The sequence below is a fragment of the Xenopus laevis genome, chromosome 8L, assembly GCF_017654675.1.
Source record: "Xenopus laevis strain J_2021 chromosome 8L, Xenopus_laevis_v10.1, whole genome shotgun sequence".
Classification (NCBI taxonomy): domain Eukaryota; kingdom Metazoa; phylum Chordata; class Amphibia; order Anura; family Pipidae; genus Xenopus; species Xenopus laevis.
In genome coordinates this window covers 52,435,132-52,456,188 of record NC_054385.1, presented here as the reverse complement: position 1 = coordinate 52,456,188, position 21,057 = coordinate 52,435,132, and the positions used below count along the sequence as shown (strand labels likewise).

At 39.5% G+C, this 21,057-nt stretch overlaps 1 protein-coding gene across 3 annotated transcripts in view; it reads left to right on the top strand.

Annotated features, from left to right (window-relative positions):
• The window catches only part of LOC108698445 (protocadherin-11 X-linked), an 826,544-nt gene that overhangs the window by 641,178 nt on the left and 164,309 nt on the right, over positions 1-21,057 (top strand). For all 3 annotated transcript variants that reach the window (XM_041572768.1, XM_041572769.1, XM_041572767.1), the window contains one exon: positions 1,803-2,001. In XM_041572768.1, the coding sequence (XP_041428702.1) occupies positions 1,803-2,001 (199 nt within the window). The remainder of the gene's footprint in view (positions 1-1,802; positions 2,002-21,057) is intronic.

Sequence of the window (21,057 nt, the reverse complement as noted above, 5' to 3'; positions counted from 1 at the left end):
ACCAATTTTTTTATGCGCTTAAACATTTTTCTCACTCCAAATGTATTATAGTAAATGGGAGTTATTTCTTGTGGCAACTTTTTTTGTCTCTTTGATTTTTTTTGTCCAAATGCATTAAAGTCAAGGGACGTTTTTCCTTTTTTTTTTAGCCTATGACTAAGTGCCCCCACGGCACGAAACGCGTAAGGCCTTTGCTGTGATGTTTTTGTCTTAAAGGAAAACTATACCCCTCAAACAATGTAGGTCTCTATAAAAAGATATTGCATCAAACAGCTCATATGTAAAACCCTACTTCATGTAAATAAACCATTTTCATAATAATATACTTTTCTAGTAGTATGTGCCATTGGGTAATCATAAATAGAAAATTGCCATTTTAAAAAATAAGGGCCGCCCCCTGGGATCGTACGATTCACTGTGCACACAAACAAACCATACATGTTAGATCACATGAGCCAATTAACAGACAGAGTTCTGTCTATTGCTTCAACACTTCTTCCTGTGACAGTTAGAGTTGTAGTATTTCTGGTCAGGTGATCTCTGAGGCAGCACACAGACCATCACAAAATGGTGGTTCACGGCAAGAGATGTAAAAGGGCAATATATACTTAATTATAAATATATAGACCAGTTTGGTAAGATTCTTTAATATGCCACTTAATATGATGTAAACTATCTGTTGCTTAAGTGTTCATTTTGGGGGTATAGTTTTCCTTTAATAAACTAACGTTTATACTACATCTATTTCTGGAGTGTGATCCAGTTTGTGCCAGCCCATCGCTATTTTTTCTACTTACTACATTGCCTTCCTGAGCTGAAAGTTTGGGGCCTGTGCACCTGGATCCCCCGTTTGGGTAAGTTAACCCCAAAATTAGGGATGTAGCGAACAGTTCGCCTGCGAACTTGTTCGCGCGAACTTCGACCGTTCGCGTCCGCCTAATGTTCGCGAACGTTTGGGAACGTTCGCAATTTGAGTTCGCGACCATTCGACCGCTAAAATCGAACGATTTCCATTCGTTCGAACGATTTCCATTCGTTCGAACGATTTCCATTCGTTCGAACGATTTCCATTCGTTCGAACGATTAAAATCCCTCGACCGTTCGATTCGAATGAAAATCCTTCGATCGAACGATGAAAATCCTTCAAACGTTCGAATCGAACGAAAAATCCTTCGAACGTTCGAACGAACGATTTTGCGGGTGTTCGAAGCTCGCGAACGGTTCGTGAACCGTTCGCATTTTTTGCCGGTGTTCGCGAACGGCGTTCGCGAACACCAAAACGGCGGTTCGCTACATCCCTACCCAAAATCACTACCCAATGCATAGGCACTGAACATTTTTCTATAAATGTATCCTTGATAGCGTTTTTCCTTATGGTGACTTTTTTGTCTCAGCAACATTTTTGCCTCAGCAATTTTTTTGTCCATGTCGATTTTTGCCACACTTTCTCGGAAAAAATGAGCACATGGCAAAATGCTGAATTTTGCCACAAATCCATAGCTGACAAAAAAATATTGTCATCACTAGAAAGGAACATTTTCTTAAATGAAATAAATATTACGGCATGTGTCCTTTGGCAAAATTAGGTAGCATTTAATGTAGGTTGCAGCTTTGATAATTGGTAAAGCTTCTTTGATTGGTGAGCGGCTTGCTCATAACAGCCTGGACACTATGCATAACTGAAGATAATGTTAATGTGGCTTTTGCAAGATAGCTGAAATAATATAGTCCCTAAATTGGTTGCATTAAGCAATTACTTAGATCGCCTCTTAAAATAATGTAATTTTCTTTTCTACCTGCAGTCCCAGCGTCGTGTCACATTTCACCTGCCAGACGGCTCCCAGGAAAGCTGCAGTGACAGTGGATTAGGAGATCATGAATCTACGGGCAATGTAAACACGTCACACCCTCTACCTCTTGGCTTTCCTCAAGAAGAATACTACGAACAAACATCAGCAAATAGCAGGACAGAGGGAGATGGTAACTCAGATCCTGAATCAAGTAAGTGCACTTTTGCTTTTAAACATAATGGGGCATGGTTGCAAGTCTCCAATTGTGTATCTGTGAAGGCAACAGCTTCCATAGGCAATTATACTGCATGCACGCCTGTTAATTAGCAACTAGGTCTAACTTATCATTGCCAGTTCAGAGATGTACTGTTATTATTCTGCAATGAAACCTAAAAGTACATTGTGGAACAGAGAATGTGAGTATAACAACATCTCTGAGAACTTAAATGGCTGCTATCAATTATGAAAAGTACTATCCTGGTGGTTATAATTGAATTCAAGGTTCCAATAGGAATGTGTAATTCTTGCAATAAAACAGGGCAGCATTTTATCTTCTTTGTATCTGTGAGATAAATCAAAGCAGTGATTTATCATAAATTGATATAACAGCATTGCACAGTGGGCTACATATATAACAATGAAATGAAGTAATGAGGTGCTAAATTTCCTTGTTTAAAGAATCCTTCTTAACATTTTTAAGCAAAGTGCTAAAACCGGAGGCGCAAAGATAAAAGTTAAGAAGGACCTTAATAGAAAATAACCTATGCTAGGTAGATTGAAAAAAGGGTTGCCTTTCACGCAATACAAATAAGATGCCAATGTCTTTTCATTATCATCTCTTGTTGTAACAAAAGTAGTTTAAGGGCTAATATGATTTGCCAAATGACCTGGGGAAAGTGGTTGCTGAAGTATTGAAGTGGTTCAGTATCTTCATATTCACCTAGTTTGTCCATGTAAACCTACAGTTTATACAGTATATAATAATTGTTGCCCATCAAAATAATTTTGACGCCCATTGACTTCAATGCGTTTCCCAAATTTTTTGTTGTTTCGCAAATTTTTCAGTAAATTTGCGAATTTTTCAGAGAAGCAAAATGCCACAGATTCGCCCCTTCACTAGCGATAGGCATATTTATTTGGCAGGCGTGTATTGCGGCGAATTTGCACGTTTCGCCACCGCCAATTAAATTTGTGTAATTGCTGCAAAAATTCACCAGTGTAAAAGGTTTTTTGATGATGGCGACAATTTGGATGCTGGCAACAATTAAACGGATGCCCATTAACTTTAATGTGCGTCAAAACTTGTTGGGGTCAAAATTCGTGTTTTGCTAGTTTTTTGCCTGTTTCGCAAATTTCACGGGAAATTCACCCATCACTACCCATCACTAGTGAGTAACAATTTAAATGCTGCTTTGGCCAAAAAGTTTTAAGAAGATGCTAAAAAACATGGAGAGAAAATAAGGGTGGGACATAGTCAAAGGAAAGTATTGACCTACCATTCTTCAATACAAAAATATTGATTATTAGCACTGGATATTTAATCAAACCCACTTGAAACATTTATTAGTTTACTTAGACTCGAGTAGTTGATAACGGCCTAGCTTGATATTTGTAATTGTGTGATTTTTTTTCATTGTATCTCTAAAAACAGACAGTTATTTATTTATAAGCACAAAGGCAATACTTTTAGCATAATGAAATATATGGTTTTAACTATTTACCACACACGTGTCTTAAATTAGAAATAATGCTACTGTATTTGGCAATTACAGTTGGCTGTCTGGTGATTCATTTTATAAGTATATTTGCCTTAATATTACAGTAGAAAAATCCAACCATGTAACTGATCGTTCCAAGACACAGATCCATTCTGTTAATCTTTGACCAACCCATTCACATTTAGGGTCACAAAGGAAGCCGGGTTCTTGTTTTAACCCTTTAAGTGCCACAGAACGTAGAATCTACGTTCTGTGGAAAAGTAACTTGAAATGCCACAGAACGTAGATTCTACGTTCTGCAGCACTTCCGGGTTCTGGAGCGGAGGAGCGGCTGTTAGAGCCGCTCGCTCCGTTCCGCATCGATCCCCTGCCCCTAGGCAACGAGCAGAGCAGGGGATCGAGTGGCCCCTGGGGCGCGATCGCCCAGGGGCCCAAAAACAGCAGCAGGCACGTGTAACTTACGTGTCCTGCTGCTGCAGCCTACACCGCGCTGGATATCTCCGCCCCCACAGCACAGGCACACAGAGGACGTCGCAGATCTCTTCCTGAGGCCCTTCCAGATCGCCTGCAACAGTCTCCAGCGATTTTTTCAGGTTAGTGCAACAATTACACACACAAACACACCAACACACACTTATTACAGTAATACACACTTAGATTCACACTTACACACACTTACACATACATTTTTGGGGATTGGGGGGGTCACTTACACACATGTGCACATGCACACACGCGCACATAACATGTAATTTACCATTTGTACAGACGCACACACACATACATGGCATTGTGGCTTTTTTTTTTTTTTTCTTATCGCATCGTTTCTTTTTTTGGCTGAAAAAAATGTTTTATTGCCATTACGAATAGCGTATTCGCTAACCGTACTGTGCAATATCTTTTTTATGTTATTTCGGTGATTATATTGCAATTTTGGGTATTTTGGTGCATTTTTAGCCATTTTATTGAATTTTTAGCCATTTTATTGCATTTTCAGCTCTGCGTATGTTGTGTTCACTTGTTTCTAGCCGTATAACCTGTTTGGCCCAGCTAAAATATTCAAACTGTGATTCTGACGGCCGATAACACGAGTCTGGAAAAAAAACATTGATTTTTGTGGTTTTATTGGATTTTTTTGCATTTCACTCTTTACTGCCTTATTTTGTTTTGCCTTGTAAATTTTATTTACTATATATCCATTTGGGGGTCTCTGTGCGCCACATAGTTTGGTATATCTATGCATATTGGGCATCAAAGTGTTCAGTAGACCCCTGGCGTTCATATTTAGGATGTTTTATGCTGATACGTTACGAAATGTGGGGCATATAATGGGGTAAAATTCAAGCTTTGTGACGATTTTCAGAAATTTCATAAAAACCGTTATGTTCAGCAATGCTTTGCAGTTTGGCAGTTTACAGTAGAAACATTTATTTACCCATATTGTATTCGTCAGAATGTGTACTTTCTGAAAATATATGGTTTTCTGGGGTCTCTGTACTGTTAGGGGGGTCTAATGTCGCATAATACACACACCAGGTGCTCAAATTGAAGCAGCCAGCGCGTCAGCCGTGAAAATGTATATACACTATTGTCATTTGGGGGTCTCTGTGTGCCACATAGTTTGGTATATCTATGCATATTGGGCATCAAAGTGTTCAGTAGACCCCTGGCGTTCATATTTAGGATGTTTTATGCTGATAAGTTACGAAATGTGTGGCATATAATGGGGTAGAATTCAAGCTTTGTGACGATTTTCAGAAATTTGATAAAAACCGTTACGTTCAGCATTGCTTTGCAGTTTGGCAGTTTGCAGTAGAAACACTTATTTACCCATATTGGATTCGTCAGAATGTGTACTTTCTGAAAATATATGGTTTTCTGGGGTCTCTGTAATGTTAGGGGGGTCTAATGTTGCATAATACACACACCAGGTGCTTATATTGCAGCAGCCAGCGCGTCAGCCGTGAAAATGTATATACACTATTGTCATTTGGGGGTCTCTGTACGCCACATAGTTTGCTATATCTATGCATACTGGGCATCAAAGTGTTCAGTAGACCCCTGGCGTTCATATTTAGGATGTTTTATGCTGATAAGTTACGAAATGTGTGGCATATAATGGGGTAGAATTCAAGCTTTGTGACGATTTTCAGAAATTTGATAAAAACCGTTATGTTCAGCATTGCTTTGCAGTTTGGCAGTTTGCAGTAGAAACACTTATTTACCCATATTGGATTCGTCAGAATGTGTACTTTCTGAAAATATATGGTTTTCTGGGGTCTCTGTACTGTTAGGGGGGTCTAATGTTGCATAATACACACTCCAGGTGCTCATATTGCAGCAGCCAGAGCGTCAGCCGTGAAAATGTATATACACTATTGTCATTTGGGGGTCTCTGTGCGCCACATAGTTTGGTATATCTATGCATATTGGGCATCAAAGTGTTCAGTAGACCCCTGGCGTTCATATTTAGGATGTTTTATGCTGATAAGTTACGAAATGTGGGGCATATAATGGGGTAAAATTCAAGCTTTGTGACGATTTTCAGAAATTTGATAAAAACCGTTACGTTCAGCATTGCTTTGCAGTTTGGCAGTTTGCAGTAGAAACACTTATTTACCCATATTGGATTCGTCAGAATGTGTACTTTCTGAAAATATATGGTTTTCTGGGGTCTCTGTACTGTTAGGGGGGTCTAATGTTGCATAATACACACTCCAGGTGCTCATATTGCAGCAGCCAGAGCGTCAGCCGTGAAAATGTATATACACTATTGTCATTTGGGGGTCTCTGTGCGCCACATAGTTTGGTATATCTATGCATATTGGGCATCAAAGTGTTCAGTAGACCCCTGGCGTTCATATTTAGGATGTTTTATGCTGATAAGTTACGAAATGTGGGGCATATAATGGGGTAAAATTCAAGCCTTGTGACGATTTTCAGAAATTTGATAAAAACCGTTACGTTCAGCATTGCTTTGCAGTTTGGCAGTTTGCAGTAGAAACACTTATTTACCCATATTGGATTCGTCAGAATGTGTACTTTCTGAAAATATATGGTTTTCTGGGGTCTCTGTACTGTTAGGGGGGTCTAATGTTGCATAATACACACTCCAGGTGCTCATATTGCAGCAGCCAGCGCGTCAGCCGTGAAAATGTATATACACTATTGTCATTTGGGGGTCTCTGTGCGCCACATAGTTTGGTATATCTATGCATATTGGGCATCAAAGTGTTCAGTAGACCCCTGGCGTTCATATTTAGGATGTTTTATGCTGATAAGTTACGAAATGTGGGGCATATAATGGGGTAAAATTCAAGCTTTGTGACGATTTTCAGAAATTTGATAAAAACCGTTACGTTCAGCATTGCTTTGCAGTTTGGCAGTTTGCAGTAGAAACACTTATTTACCCATATTGGATTCGTCAGAATGTGTACTTTCTGAAAATATATGGTTTTCTGGGGTCTCTGTACTGTTAGGGGGGTCTAATGTCGCATAATACACACTCCAGGTGCTCATATTGCAGCAGCCAGAGCGTCAGCCGTGAAAATGTATATACACTATCGTCATTTGGGGGTCTCTGTGCGCCACATAGTTTGGTATATCTATGCATATTGGGCATCAAAGTGTTCAGTAGACCCCTGGCATTCATATTTAGGATGTTTTATGCTGATAAGTTACGAAATGTGTGGCATATAATGGGGTAAAATTCAAGCTTTGTGACGATTTTCCGAAATTTGATAAAAACCGTTATGTTCAGCATTGCTTTGCAGTTTGGCAGTTTGCAGTAGAAACACTTATTTACCCATATTGGATTCGTCAGAATGTGTACTTTCTGAAAATATATGGTTTTCTGGGGTCTCTGTACTGTTAGGGGGGTCTAATGTTGCATAATACACACACCAGGTGCTTATATTGCAGCAGCCAGCGCGTCAGCCGTGAAAATGTATATACACTATTGTCATTTGGGGGTCTCTGTACGCCACATAGTTTGCTATATCTATGCATACTGGGCATCAAAGTGTTCAGTAGACCCCTGGCGTTCATATTTAGGATGTTTTATGCTGATACGTTACGAAATGTGTGGCATATAATGGGGTAGAATTCAAGCTTTGTGACGATTTTCAGAAATTTGATAAAAAACCGTTATGTTCAGCATTGCTTTGCAGTTTGGCAGTTTGCAGTAGAAACACTTATTTACCCATATTGGATTCGTCAGAATGTGTACTTTCTGAAAATATATGGTTTTCTGGGGTCTCTGTACTGTTAGGGGGGTCTAATGTTGCATAATACACACACCAGGTGCTCATATTGCAGCAGCCAGAGCGTCAGCCGTGAAAATGTATATACACTATTGTCATTTGGGGGTCTCTGTGCGCCACATAGTTTGGTATATCTATGCATATTGGGCATCAAAGTGTTCAGTAGACCCCTGGCGTTCATATTTAGGATGTTTTATGCTGATAAGTTACGAAATGTGGGGCATATAATGGGGTAAAATTCAAGCTTTGTGACGATTTTCAGAAATTTGATAAAAACCGTTACGTTCAGCATTGCTTTGCAGTTTGGCAGTTTGCAGTAGAAACACTTATTTACCCATATTGGATTCGTCAGAATGTGTACTTTCTGAAAATATATGGTTTTCTGGGGTCTCTGTACTGTTAGGTGGGCTAATGTCGCATAATACACACACCGGGTGGTTATATTGCAGCAGCCAGCGCGTCAGCCGTGAAAATGTCTATACATATTGTCATTTGGGGGTCTCTGTGCGCCACATAGTTTGGTATATCTATGCATATTGGGCATCAAAGTGTTCAGTAGACCCCTGGCGTTCATATTTAGGATGTTTTATGCTGATAAGTTACGAAATGTGGGGCATATAATGGGGTAAAATTCAAGCTTTGTGACGATTTTCCGAAATTTGATAAAAACCGTTATGTTCAGCATTGCTTTGCAGTTTGGCAGTTTGCAGTAGAAACACTTATTTACCCATATTGGATTCGTCAGAATGTGTACTTTCTGAAAATATATGGTTTTCTGGGGTCTCTGTACTGTTAGGGGGGTCTAATGTTGCATAATACACACACCAGGTGCTTATATTGCAGCAGCCAGCGCGTCAGCCGTGAAAATGTATATACACTATTGTCATTTGGGAGTCTCTGTACGCCACATAGTTTGGTATATCTATGCATACTGGGCATCAAAGTGTTCAGTAGACCCCTGGCGTTCATATTTAGGATGTTTTATGCTGATACGTTACGAAATGTGTGGCATATAATGGGGTAGAATTCAAGCTTTGTGACGATTTTCAGAAATTTGATAAAAACCGTTATGTTCAGCATTGCTTTGCAGTTTGGCAGTTTGCAGTAGAAACACTTATTTACCCATATCGGATTCGTCAGAATGTGTACTTTCTGAAAATATATGGTTTTCTGGGGTCTCTGTACTGTTAGGGGGGTCTAATGTTGCATAATACACACACCAGGTGCTTATATTGCAGCAGCCAGCGCGTCAGCCGTGAAAATGTATATACACTATTGTCATTTGGGGGTCTCTGTACGCCACATAGTTTGGTATATCTATGCATACTGGGCATCAAAGTGTTCAGTAGACCCCTGGCGTTCATATTTAGGATGTTTTATGCTGATACGTTACGAAATGTGTGGCATGTAATGGGGTAGAATTCAAGCTTTGTGACGATTTTCAGAAATTTGATAAAAACCGTTATGTTCAGCATTGCTTTGCAGTTTGGCAGTTTGCAGTAGAAACACTTATTTACCCATATTGGATTCGTCAGAATGTGTACTTTCTGAAAATATATGGTTTTCTGGGGTCTCTGTACTGTTAGGGGGGTCTAATGTCGCATAATACACACTCCAGGTGCTCATATTGCAGCAGCCAGAGCGTCAGCCGTGAAAATGTATATACACTATTGTCATTTGGGGGTCTCTGTGCGCCACATAGTTTGGTATATCTATGCATATTGGGCATCAAAGTGTTCAGTAGACCCCTGGCGTTCATATTTAGGATGTTTTATGCTGATACGTTACGAAATGTGTGGCATATAATGGGGTAAAATTCAAGCTTTGTGACGATTTTCCCGAAATTTGATAAAAACCGTTATGTTCAGCATTGCTTTGCAGTTTGGCAGTTTGCAGTAGAAACACTTATTTACCCATATTGGATTCGTCAGAATGTGTACTTTCTGAAAATATATGGTTTTCTGGGGTCTCTGTACTGTTAGGTGGGCTAATGTCGCATAATACACACACCGGGTGGTTATATTGCAGCAGCCAGCGCGTCAGCCGTGAAAATGTCTATACATATTGTCATTTGGGGGTCTCTGTGCGCCACATAGTTTGGTATATCTATGCACATTGGGTATCAAACTGTTTAGTAGACCCATATGTTTATATTTAGGATGCTTTATGCTGGTAATGATACATGGACAATACGATGCTGGAAAGTTGAAGCTTTGAGGCAATTTCCAGATATTTCACCAAAACCGACAACTTTGGGAAAGCCTTGCGACTCAGTAGTTTGGAGCAATAAGGCATGGGTACCCATTTTAGATTCTGTAGAATGTGTACTTTCCAAAAATATATGGGTTTGAGGGGTAAATATATATTTCTGTGTTTTTACCCCACAAAAATGCAGTCAATGTGTTGATTTTTCATTAGCTGAAGTTACCCACGGGACTGTTTGTATGCGCTAACTTCATTTTGGGGCCTCTAAATGCCAGATACTTTGGTAAACCTATGAACAATGGCCACCAAACTGTTCGGAGGAACCCTGGCAATCATATTTAGGGTGCTTTTTCTTGGTGCATAACGATACATGGGTGATATGGTGCTGAGAAGTTGAAGCTTTGAGGAAATTTTCAGATATTTCACCAAAACCGACAATTGTGGGAAAGCCTTGCGACTCAATAGTTTGGAGCAGAAAGGCATGGGTACCCATTTTAGATTCTGTAGAATGTGTACTTTCCAAAAATATATGGGTTTTGGGGGGTAAACATATATTTCTGTTTTTTACCCCACAAAAATGCAGTCAATTTGTTGATCTTTCATTAGCTGAAGTTACCCACGGGACTGTTTGTATGCGCTAACTTCATTTTGGGGCCTCTAAATGCCAGATACTTTGGTAAACTTATGAACAATGGCCACCAAAATGTTCAGAGGAACCCTGGCAATCATATTTAGGGTGCTTTTTCTTAGTACGTAATGACACATGGGTGATATGGTGCTGGGAAGTTGAAGCTTTGAGGCAATTTTCAGATATCTCACCAAAACCGACAATTGTGGGAAAGCCTTGCGACTCAGTAGTTTGGAGCAGAAAGGCATGGGTACCCATTTTAGATTCTGTAGAATGTGTACTTTCCAAAAATATATGGGTTTTGGGGGTAAACATATATTTCTGTGTTTTACCCCACAAAAATGCAGTCAATGTGTTGATTTTCATTAGCTGAAGTTACCCACGGGACTGTTTGTATGCGCTAACTTCATTTTGGGGCCTCTAAATGCCAGATACTTTGGTAAACTTATGAACAATGGCCACCAAAATGTTCAGAGGAACCCTGGCAATCATATTTAGGGTGCTTTTTCTTAGTACGTAATGACACATGGGTGATATGGTGCTTGGAAGTTGAAGCTTTGAAGCAATTTTCAGATATTTCACCAAAACCGACAACTTTGGGAAAGCCTTGCGACTCAGTTTGGAGCAATAAGGCATGGGTACCCATTTTAGATTCTGTAGAATGTGTACTTTCCAAAAATGTATGGGTTGGGGGGTAAACATATATTTCTGTGTTTTTACCCCACAAAAATGCAGTCAATGTGTTGATTTTTCATTAGCTGAAGTTACCCACGGGACTGTTTGTATGCGCTAACTTCATTTTGGGGCCTCTAAATGCCAGATACTTTGGTAAACCTATGAACAATGGCCACCAAACTGTTCGGAGGAACCCTGGCAATCATATTTAGGGTGCTTTTTCTTGGTGCATAATGATACATGGGTGATATGGTGCTGAGAAGTTGAAGCTTTGAGGCAATTTTCAGATATTTCACCAAAACCGACAATTGTGGGAAAGCCTTGCGACTCAGTAGTTTGGAGCAGAAAGGCATGGGTACCCATTTTAGATTCTGTAGAATGTGTACTTTCCAAAAATATATGGGTTTTGGGGGGTAAACATATATTTCTGTGTTTTTACCCCACAAAATGCAGTCAATGTGTTGATTTTTCATTAGCTGAAGTTACCCACGGGACTGTTTGTATGCGCTAACATCATTTTGGGGCCTCTAAATGCCAGATACTTTGGTAAACTTATGAACAATGGCCACCAAAATGTTCAGAGGAACCCTGGCAATCATATTTAGGGTGCTTTTTCTTAGTACGTAATGACACATGGGTGATATGGTGCTGGGAAGTTGAAGCTTTGAGGCAATTTTCAGATATTTCACCAAAACCGACAACTTAGGGAAAGCCTTGCGTCTCAGTAGTTTGGAGCAGAAAGGCATGGGTACCCATTTTAGATTCAGTAGAATGTGTACTTTCCAAAAATATATGGGTTTGGGGGGTAAACATATATTTCTGTGTTTTTACCCCACAAAAATGCAGTCAATGTGTTGATTTTTCATTAGATGAAGTTACCCACAGGACTATTTGTATGCGCTAACTTCATTTTGAGGCCTCTAAATGCCAGATACTTTGGTAAACCTATGAACAATGGCCACCAAACTGTTTGGAGGAACCCTGGCAATCATATTTAGGGTGCTTTTTCTTGGTGCGTAACGATACATGGGTGATATGGTGCTGGGAAGTTGAAGCTTTGAGGCAATTTTCAGATATTTCACCAAAACCGACAATTGTGGGAAAGCCTTGCGACTCAGTAGTTTGGAGCAGAAAGGCATGGGTACCCATTTTAGATTCGGTAGAATGTGTACTTTCCAAAAATATATGGGTTTTGGGGGTAAACATATATTTCTGTGTTTTTACCCCACAAAAATGCAGTCAATGTGTTGATTTCTCAGTAGCTGAAGTAAAGTCCTGAACAATTTGGATGTGCTAACTTCATATTGGTGTCTCTAAATGCCAGATACTTTGGTAAACCTATGCATAATGGGTATCAAATTGTTCAGTGGACCCCTGGCAATCATATTTCAGGTGCTTTTTCTTGGTACCTAATATAGTTTGGGATATGCGGAGCAGCAAAATAAAACCTTTGAAATGATTTTTCAGAATTTTGAATTTTTTGTTGAAAAACCGCTATGTTCAGACAAGCTTTTATGTTTGGTAGTTGGGAGTAGAGAGACATAGTTACCCATTTTGTAATCGGCAGAATGTGTACTTTTCAAAAATGTATGGTTTTCTGGGGTAAACCTACGGTTTCAGGATTTTTTGCCTTGGAATCTAAAGCATGCCGTTTTCTGCCTTCGTGCTTTCAAAATTCGGTAATATACTGCCGGGAGTTTTTGCTGTACAGAAATCCTAAATCTCCCTAAAACTATACATATCTGGTATTGGCATGTTCGAGAGACATAAGGCTTTCCAAATCAGTTGGATTTTCATCCGTAAAATGAAATATTTTTCTGGTATAAATTGATATACGATGAAAAATGGTAATTTTTCATTTTTTTTTGGTATTTAGCACTATAAATTTTTTTGCACAGGTGGAAATACATGAAAACTCAGGCAGATTTAGAAAGCTCAGTTTCTACCGAAAAAAACAATGTATAGTTTTCCTAGGTAAACTATAGGTTTCCCCTCAGAAAATGCCCCTAAAGTGAGAGAGCACAAAATGTTTCAAAAACGGCTGGCATTTCGCGTAACCAAAATGTGAAATTCTGCTGGCACTTAAAGGGTTAAATCCCTATCTTGTATTACAGCCCCATACAAAGACTGATAATGAAGAGCTTCCAATCTGTTTGTTTTATATGTGGCCAGCTTATGATGACTTCTTAATCAACTCAATTAATTTTTTACATATCCCAATAAACTCGGGTTTCTTCCCCTCTAATTTAATAAAGATTATTTTCTTCCATTTTTCCTTCTGATGTGCTTATCCTCAGATCACATTTGTACTTCAACTCATATCTTGGGGGTGTCCAGTTATCATTTGCTGGACATCTAGAAAAAAAGTTGTCTTTAAGAGTAATTTAATATTGAATAAATATGTTCTGTTCAGGCCAAAGCACAGCTGATGTGAAAGTTATGCATATTAATTCTAGCTATATTCTGTCATATTCACTGCTGCAAGAATCATCCTAGCAAAAATAAAAAATCTCAATAGGTGCCATACCTGTGAGTTTCCAGTCATGGCCTAATTCAGCGAAGAAAGACAAAATGTATCTCATTACTTCGCAAAGCTCTCCAGAGTGTTGCTGAGACACACTGATTGAGCATTATGTGCAAATTGGCTCCATGAAATAGATGAAAGATTTCACAGAGACAATTGAAGTCAGCTTGCATAGTGAAGATTTTCAGCATCAATATGGAAAATTACCAAACTATGGACAAGTACGAAATGTTTCACACGAAAGTATCTGACACTGCACAGCTTTGAAATGCACTTGAAATGTACATTCATGCTCTAAACAGTTTTGACTTAAAGATAAAGTGTCACATTTAGCTAAATATAACTTTTGTTGGAGCAGAGGCAATTTACATGGAAATACAATGGTACGTTCTGTGGGAATATAAACAGAATCTATGATGTTCTGAAAATTTCCTTTTTTTCCGCAAGGTTCACCACACAACCAAGCCTTAAAAAAGCAAAGTCACAGGGACTTGCAAAGAAATCTCAGTTGTGGTTTCAGTAGCAGGGGAATTCAGAAGAATCATAGTTGTGGTTTTGCAAAAAAGCTTAATTAATAGAAGTAAATTCAAATTATATGGGGAAGGTTCCTCCTTGTGTTATCGCATAATCAATATTATTATCCCTAGTTATTCATTCTTCTTATGTTATGCCTAGATTAAAGATTGACACCCTGCTGAGATAGAATTGTAAATAAAATAAAAACGAAGGCAATATATATGTTTTACTTTGATTTTTAATGTACTGCATTTATGTCTAAAGTTGAGCTTTCCCTTTCAAGTTTTCCACCCACTAAAGCAGACACAAAGGGCCATTTTTATAACGGTATACAAAAAAAATTACAAAAAAAAAAATATATATATATATATATACCAACCACTGACACATTGGACATATCTAGGCAGGTGTAAAAGTGTGCCATAAATAGATTTAGAACCTTAATTCTAGTAAAATAAAATATTAAATGGCAGATGTACAACTGTAATTAGCATGCTGCTCACCAAGAGTATTTTTCTTGCAGTGACCCCCTACAAGAATGGCAGAAATTGGGGTAAAGTGGGTACATTTACAAAAGGAAATTTTAAACTTAATCTTTCCTGCACAACACCTATTTTGAAACCACACCAACTTTCTATGTGCTGTTGTTGATGGATTAATGGTCAATAAAATGTATTAAGGGAATGCACACCAATGGCTTAGGTATGATGTAGATAAACATTAAAACACCTGCACACTCATTTGTGGACCTTGCTATTTCATTAGAATGTTAAAAGCAAAATCTTCTACTGCACTTTAAGCTTTAAGGCGCCTACTAAAAAAACATGTACAGGTCCCCAGAGGACCAAGGGATTTCTGATAAAACAATGTCTGCTCTAAAATGTATATCATGATAGAATTCTGCAGGACTGAGTCAGCGTTCATGCATGGAAATGCAGTATTGCTTCAGGGAATCTTAAAGGGATTTGCATAAATCATTGACTTTATTTAGATCATGTATTTATACTGTTGAATACAGGAAGTACTGTGTTTGGTGAAGGCCCAGCTCTTTGTGTTCCATTGTAAAAGCCAAAAGACCTATGCCATAGGGTGCTGTAATGCTAGTTGACAAGGAACCCAAGGAGACTGCTGGTAAGTGCCTTTCAGTGAACAAGGTCACAACGCCGATACTGGTGTTCACTGATGCCCTAGTGGGACCCCAGACTTTCTGCTGTAGAATCAATTAAGGGACCTGAACAAGTCAAGGATACTAATAGTACAGACAAGAGTAAGCGTAAGGCGAAGTCAGGCCAGGCAAGGTTTGGTACAGGCAGCATGGATCAGAGTCGGGAGCCAGGCAAGAGTCATAAACAGAATTAGAAAACTCGAATAGGACTGCGCAGAATAAGAGTCAAAAGGCAGGTGGGAGTCAAAAACCAGAGTAAAGGTGGCCATAGACACACAGATCCTATCGTACGAATCGAGGATTCGTACGATTTCCAGATCATGTGTGGGGAGTGCCAACAGCATTCATCCGGCGGAGATAGGTGGTTTGGACGATCGGTCAGGTTTGATTTTGACCCGACCGATCCCACCGGAGCCCATTGCAAATCGTAATCGGATCATTCAGCCATACGGCCAAACAATCAGATTACCCCCGATATAGCCATGCTTGTTAATGGCATATTGGGGAAAGATCTGCTCGTTTGGCGATGTCGCCAAACGAGCAGGTCTTTGCGTCTATGGCCACCTTAACAATACGTACAGGACTTAAGCAGGAACTGAACAAACAGAAGCCAGCTTGGGCAAGGAAGGGAAATGGAATTTAATATTGGAGGATTCACCCACTTTTGTCCATTGACTCCAGAACTTCATAAGCCAGCTTTTACTTAAGCTGAACAATAGTTAAAACATTTTTTTTTATTTTTCCCCATTGCAAAGCTGATATTTTCTGAGGTTGCCACACATATGACAGGAATCTAGGGGAAACATACACTGCATCAACCTGTTTCCCAGTGCTTCTCTTACAGGACTTTATGGTAATAAATGGTCATTTAATACTCTCAGGTAAACCATGTGTATACATAGTTCTGCAATTCTGTAAACAAGGCTTAAAGTAGAAGTAAAGTGTATATTACTATGCGGTGTCAAATGTTAGGCATCCCCTAGTTGTGGTAATCATGTGCCTGCTAGTGATGGGCGAATTTGGGGCGTTTCGTCAAAAAATTAGCGAATTTCCAGCGAAATCCGCGAAATGGAGACAAATTATCTAAATGGCGCCGGTGCAAATTCTCTGGCGAAAATGCGGAGTCCAAAAAAAAAAAATGGCGCATAAATTCGCCCATCACTACTCTGGGCTGGGGCTCCTGTAAGCAGGATACGCATATGCACCTATTGGAGCAAGGAGATGCAGTAGGAGATCACTCTGAGGTGCCCACTGAGAAGTACCCCAGACTGCTTTATGCTTACAGGAGCAAGTAATTAAAATCTTTGGAGCATGTTTAACCTTTTGCTTCCCCCACAGTGATTTACACTTTACTTTTCCTTTAAGATCATTCAGCCGTTTGTTACTATCAAGTGTTCGGAGCAACATTCAGCTTTTTACTGCTTTAAGTATAATTGGTTAAAATATGTCTTTAGTTGTTATGGGTTTCCTGCCAGTAGGAACTTCTACCCATTGATCTAGGATTTTAGCATTCTTCGTGCATCTTAACCCTAACAAAAGAAGTAGTGATCATTCATCAGCCACTAGAAGATAGAAATTGCTATTTAAATATGTTTAAGTATTGGAGCTGCTAATGACTATAGATCTAATTTAAATGGAACAGTTTGATAGGGTGAAATACATATATATTATTACTGAAATATATATTTGCTTGAATAACCATCTGCTTTTCTGTTTTCAAAAAATTTTTAACTTCGCATGGCCTTATAAACTGTATGTCGGAACACTAATAATTAATACAGTAAGTTCAAAAACCATTAATCTTTCTCAAGCAGTACAGTTTGATTGATCTTATACCTTTAATCTAATTAGCCTATACAGAGGTGGGAGAATTTAATGGCTGACTACAGTATTGCATTGCCATGAGAAATGCCAACCTTTTTGATGGCCTACTGTGAGTGCTATCGTGTATCACATACTGTACATATGAATCAGCAGTATAACCATTAATTGGATATTTGATGTAAAAAAAATAGAAATCCGGAAACATCCAAACTTGGTTAGGCTGAACGCTCTCAATTAACTCCAGACACCCATAATTAAAAGATTACTTGATTAGAAATATTCGGGGGCACTAAAAAAACTGAAGATGTGTATTTAATAATAGCAGATGATTTATTGTACTGAAGTTCAAATCACAAAAGTAGGGGAATAGAAAAATGTTAGCTTTATGTATAAGCCATATATTAACACTCACATTATAACTTTTTAAATTAAGCTCTTAAATATTTTATTGCACTTTTTACTTAAACCAAAACAAATATTATAACATCATTTTGTGAGTATAGCTAATAATAATAATAATAATACATTTAATTTCCTTGACAGTATATCCTTCTGGCAAATTCAAAAATATATTATTTATAAATTATGTATTTGGGTTATATATATATATATATATATAGTATCCAAAGCCGGTGTACCTTTAAATTAAAAAAATGCCTAGGTGCTGGTTATATTCAAATGAATAATAATCAAAAAAGAATTTCTTAATTCTCAGTGTATATATATATATATATATATATATATATATATATATATATATATATATATATTTTATACACTGAGCTAATTGGACCATACACTAAAGAAAAATACAGAGAATATAACTTGGAAAAACTTCAATATATTGTATAAAACAGCTTCTACAGTATTTTAAACCCTGATTGATCTAAATAAACCATTTTCATCAAAATATACTTTTTTGTATATTTAGTATGTATTTTCTAGTATGTGCTGTTGAGTAATCCTAAATAGAAAATTGCCATTTTAAGTACTACAGGTCATTCCTTGAGATTGTACGATTCACTAAGGATACCGGCACTCATATCATGAACACATCTCAGGTACTTTCCCAAATCAAATCAAAGAATAGCAGAATGTCAGGCTTACCGTCTGATCCAACGAAGAAGGAGCAGGATTTAGCAGAATGCGAACCCACAAGCGCCTCGCACAACACTAACCCACCTGGAGTGGAACAGGGAGAAGTGAAGTGACGAGTAGCCAGTGAGACTGACCAAGCGAAGTACAGAGGGTTCAGGCAGAAGCGAAGTCAAACAGGCTGAAGTCGTGGGCAGGCAGCGAAGTATCGTAATCGTAGTCAGGCAAGAAGGTCAGGTCAGGCGGCAATAAGACAATCCGGAAACAGGCTGAGGTCAAACACAGAAGATCAATAGTATATAATGCTAGGGGTTCTGTCAAATAACCTAATAACCAGGCAAGGAGTCAGAGTACAGATTGAGATTAAATAGAGCTATTTGGCGCCAAACTAGCGTCATCACGCTGGCGTCGCACAGCTGACGTCAGTGCGTCCGTCATTGGCGTCCGTCGCCGGCGCCCATGCGTCCGCGACCGTCGCCGGCGCCATCGCGCCGGCGACCGGCGACGGCGTCCAACACCGCGCGCCGACGCGCAACGGTTCCCCGATGAGCGCGCCTGCGCCTGTGCCGGAAGGAACGCGAAGGCGAATCCTTACATTGCCCCCCATCAAGGAGCAACTGGCAGAAGGTTTATCAGGGTAGCTCTTGTGAAAATCCTTCAACAGCTCCGCGGCATGGATATTAGAAACAGGCTCCCAAGAATCCTCTTCCGGACCAAAGCCTTTCCAGCTGACCAGATATTGGAGATGCTTGCCTCTAACACGGGAATCCAGGATCTTCTCAACCTCGAACTCTTCTTGCCCGTCTACTACAACAGGAGGTGGAGGAGAAGCTGTACGGCCAGGAAAATGAAATGCGGAGGCTGGTTTCAGTAGAGCAGCATGAAACACAGGATGAATACGCCAGGTAGCCGGAAGCTTAAGTTGGAAAGCCACAGGATTAATCTGCCGAGTAATAAGAAAAGGACCCAGGAACCGTTGACCCAACTTCTTACTGGGGCAGGACAATTTGAGGTTAGCAGTGGATAACCAAACGCGGTCCCCCACCTTAAACTCTGGATCACCTCTTCGTTTCTTGTCTGCATATATCTTAAAGTTCTGTTGTGCTTTTCTCATGTTCTTCTGGAGTTTCAGAAAATTATCAGCCAAAAAGGTTAACCGGTCCTTGACTGCAGGAACAAAAATATCTGAAACAATGGAGGAAGGGAAGGTTACAGGATGTAAGCCATAATTTGCAAAGAAGGGGGACTGGTTAATAGAAGAATGTTGGGCGTTATTATAAGCGAACTCCGCCAGAGGAAGGAGATTAACCCAGTCATCCTGGAGATAAGAGGAGTAACATCTCAAATACTGCTCAAGGGTCTGATTAGTTCGCTCCGTCTGGCCATTGGTTTGAGGATGAAAAGCTGATGAAAGCGACACAGAAATCTTAAGAGCACCACATAAGGCTTTCCAGAACTGAGATGTAAACTGTGGACCACGATCGGATACTACCTCATCGGGAAGACCGTGAAGTCTTACTACTTCCTTGATGAAACAATCCGCCGTCTCAGAGGCAGAAGGAAGTCCAGGCAAAGATTTAAAATGAGCCATCTTGGTCAAGCGGTCAATGAAGACAACAATAGTGGAGCAATCACAGGAGAGTGGTAAGTCAGAAATGAAGTCCATAGACACCGAACCCCAAGGGCGAGAAGAAACTGGAAGGGGTTGGAGAAGGCCAATAGGACGAACATGAGAATCCTTGAATCTGGTACAAACTTCACACGAAGAGACAAATTTCAAACAGTCCTTAGTCATCCCAGGCCACCAAAATAGCCTTTTAGCAGAAACAATAGTTTTCTTAATACCTGGATGACCCGCCAGTTTAGCGTCATGAATGTTTTTGAGAACTTCCAAACGCATTTGTTCAGGAACAAAGATTTTCCCCTCATGAAGAAGAAACCCTTCTTTGGGCACTAAAGAAGGTTCACAAACGGTTTTAGATGCATCCTTAATTTGATTCACCAGAACAGACTGCAACAAAAGAAAGTTATTTGAATTTAGAATTGTCTCGGGAGAAGAGAGAGTCTCATCCTCAGAGGAAAACATGCGGGATAGGGCATCCGCCTTGACATTCTTGGATCCAGGCCGGTAAGTCAGGTGAAAATTAAATCGCATGAAGAAAAGGGCCCACCTTGCTTGTCTAGGTCTTAATCTCTTGGCGGAACGTAGGTATTCCAAATTCCTATGATCAGTGAAAATGAGAATTGGGTGTTTGGAACCTTCGAGGAGATACCTCCACTCTTCTAATGCTAATTTAATAGCGAGTAGTTCACGATCCGCCACGTCGTAGTTACATTCGCACTTGGCTAATTTACGTGAAAAGAAGGCGACTGGATGGAGTTCTTCTTGAATTCCAGACCTTTGTGATAAAACAGCGCCCACAGCATTTTCTGAAGCGTCGACCTCTAACGTAAATGGAAGAGCCAAGTCTGGATGGCGAAGAATTGGAGCCGACGTAAAGAGTTTCTTCAACTTCTCAAAAGCTATCTGAGCCTGTGGTGACCAAGAAAATTTTTGATTACAGCGTGTGAGTTCAGTTATCGGTAAAATAATTTGAGAGAAATTCTTTATAAATTTTCTATAGAAATTTGCGAATCCAATGAAACGTTGAACCG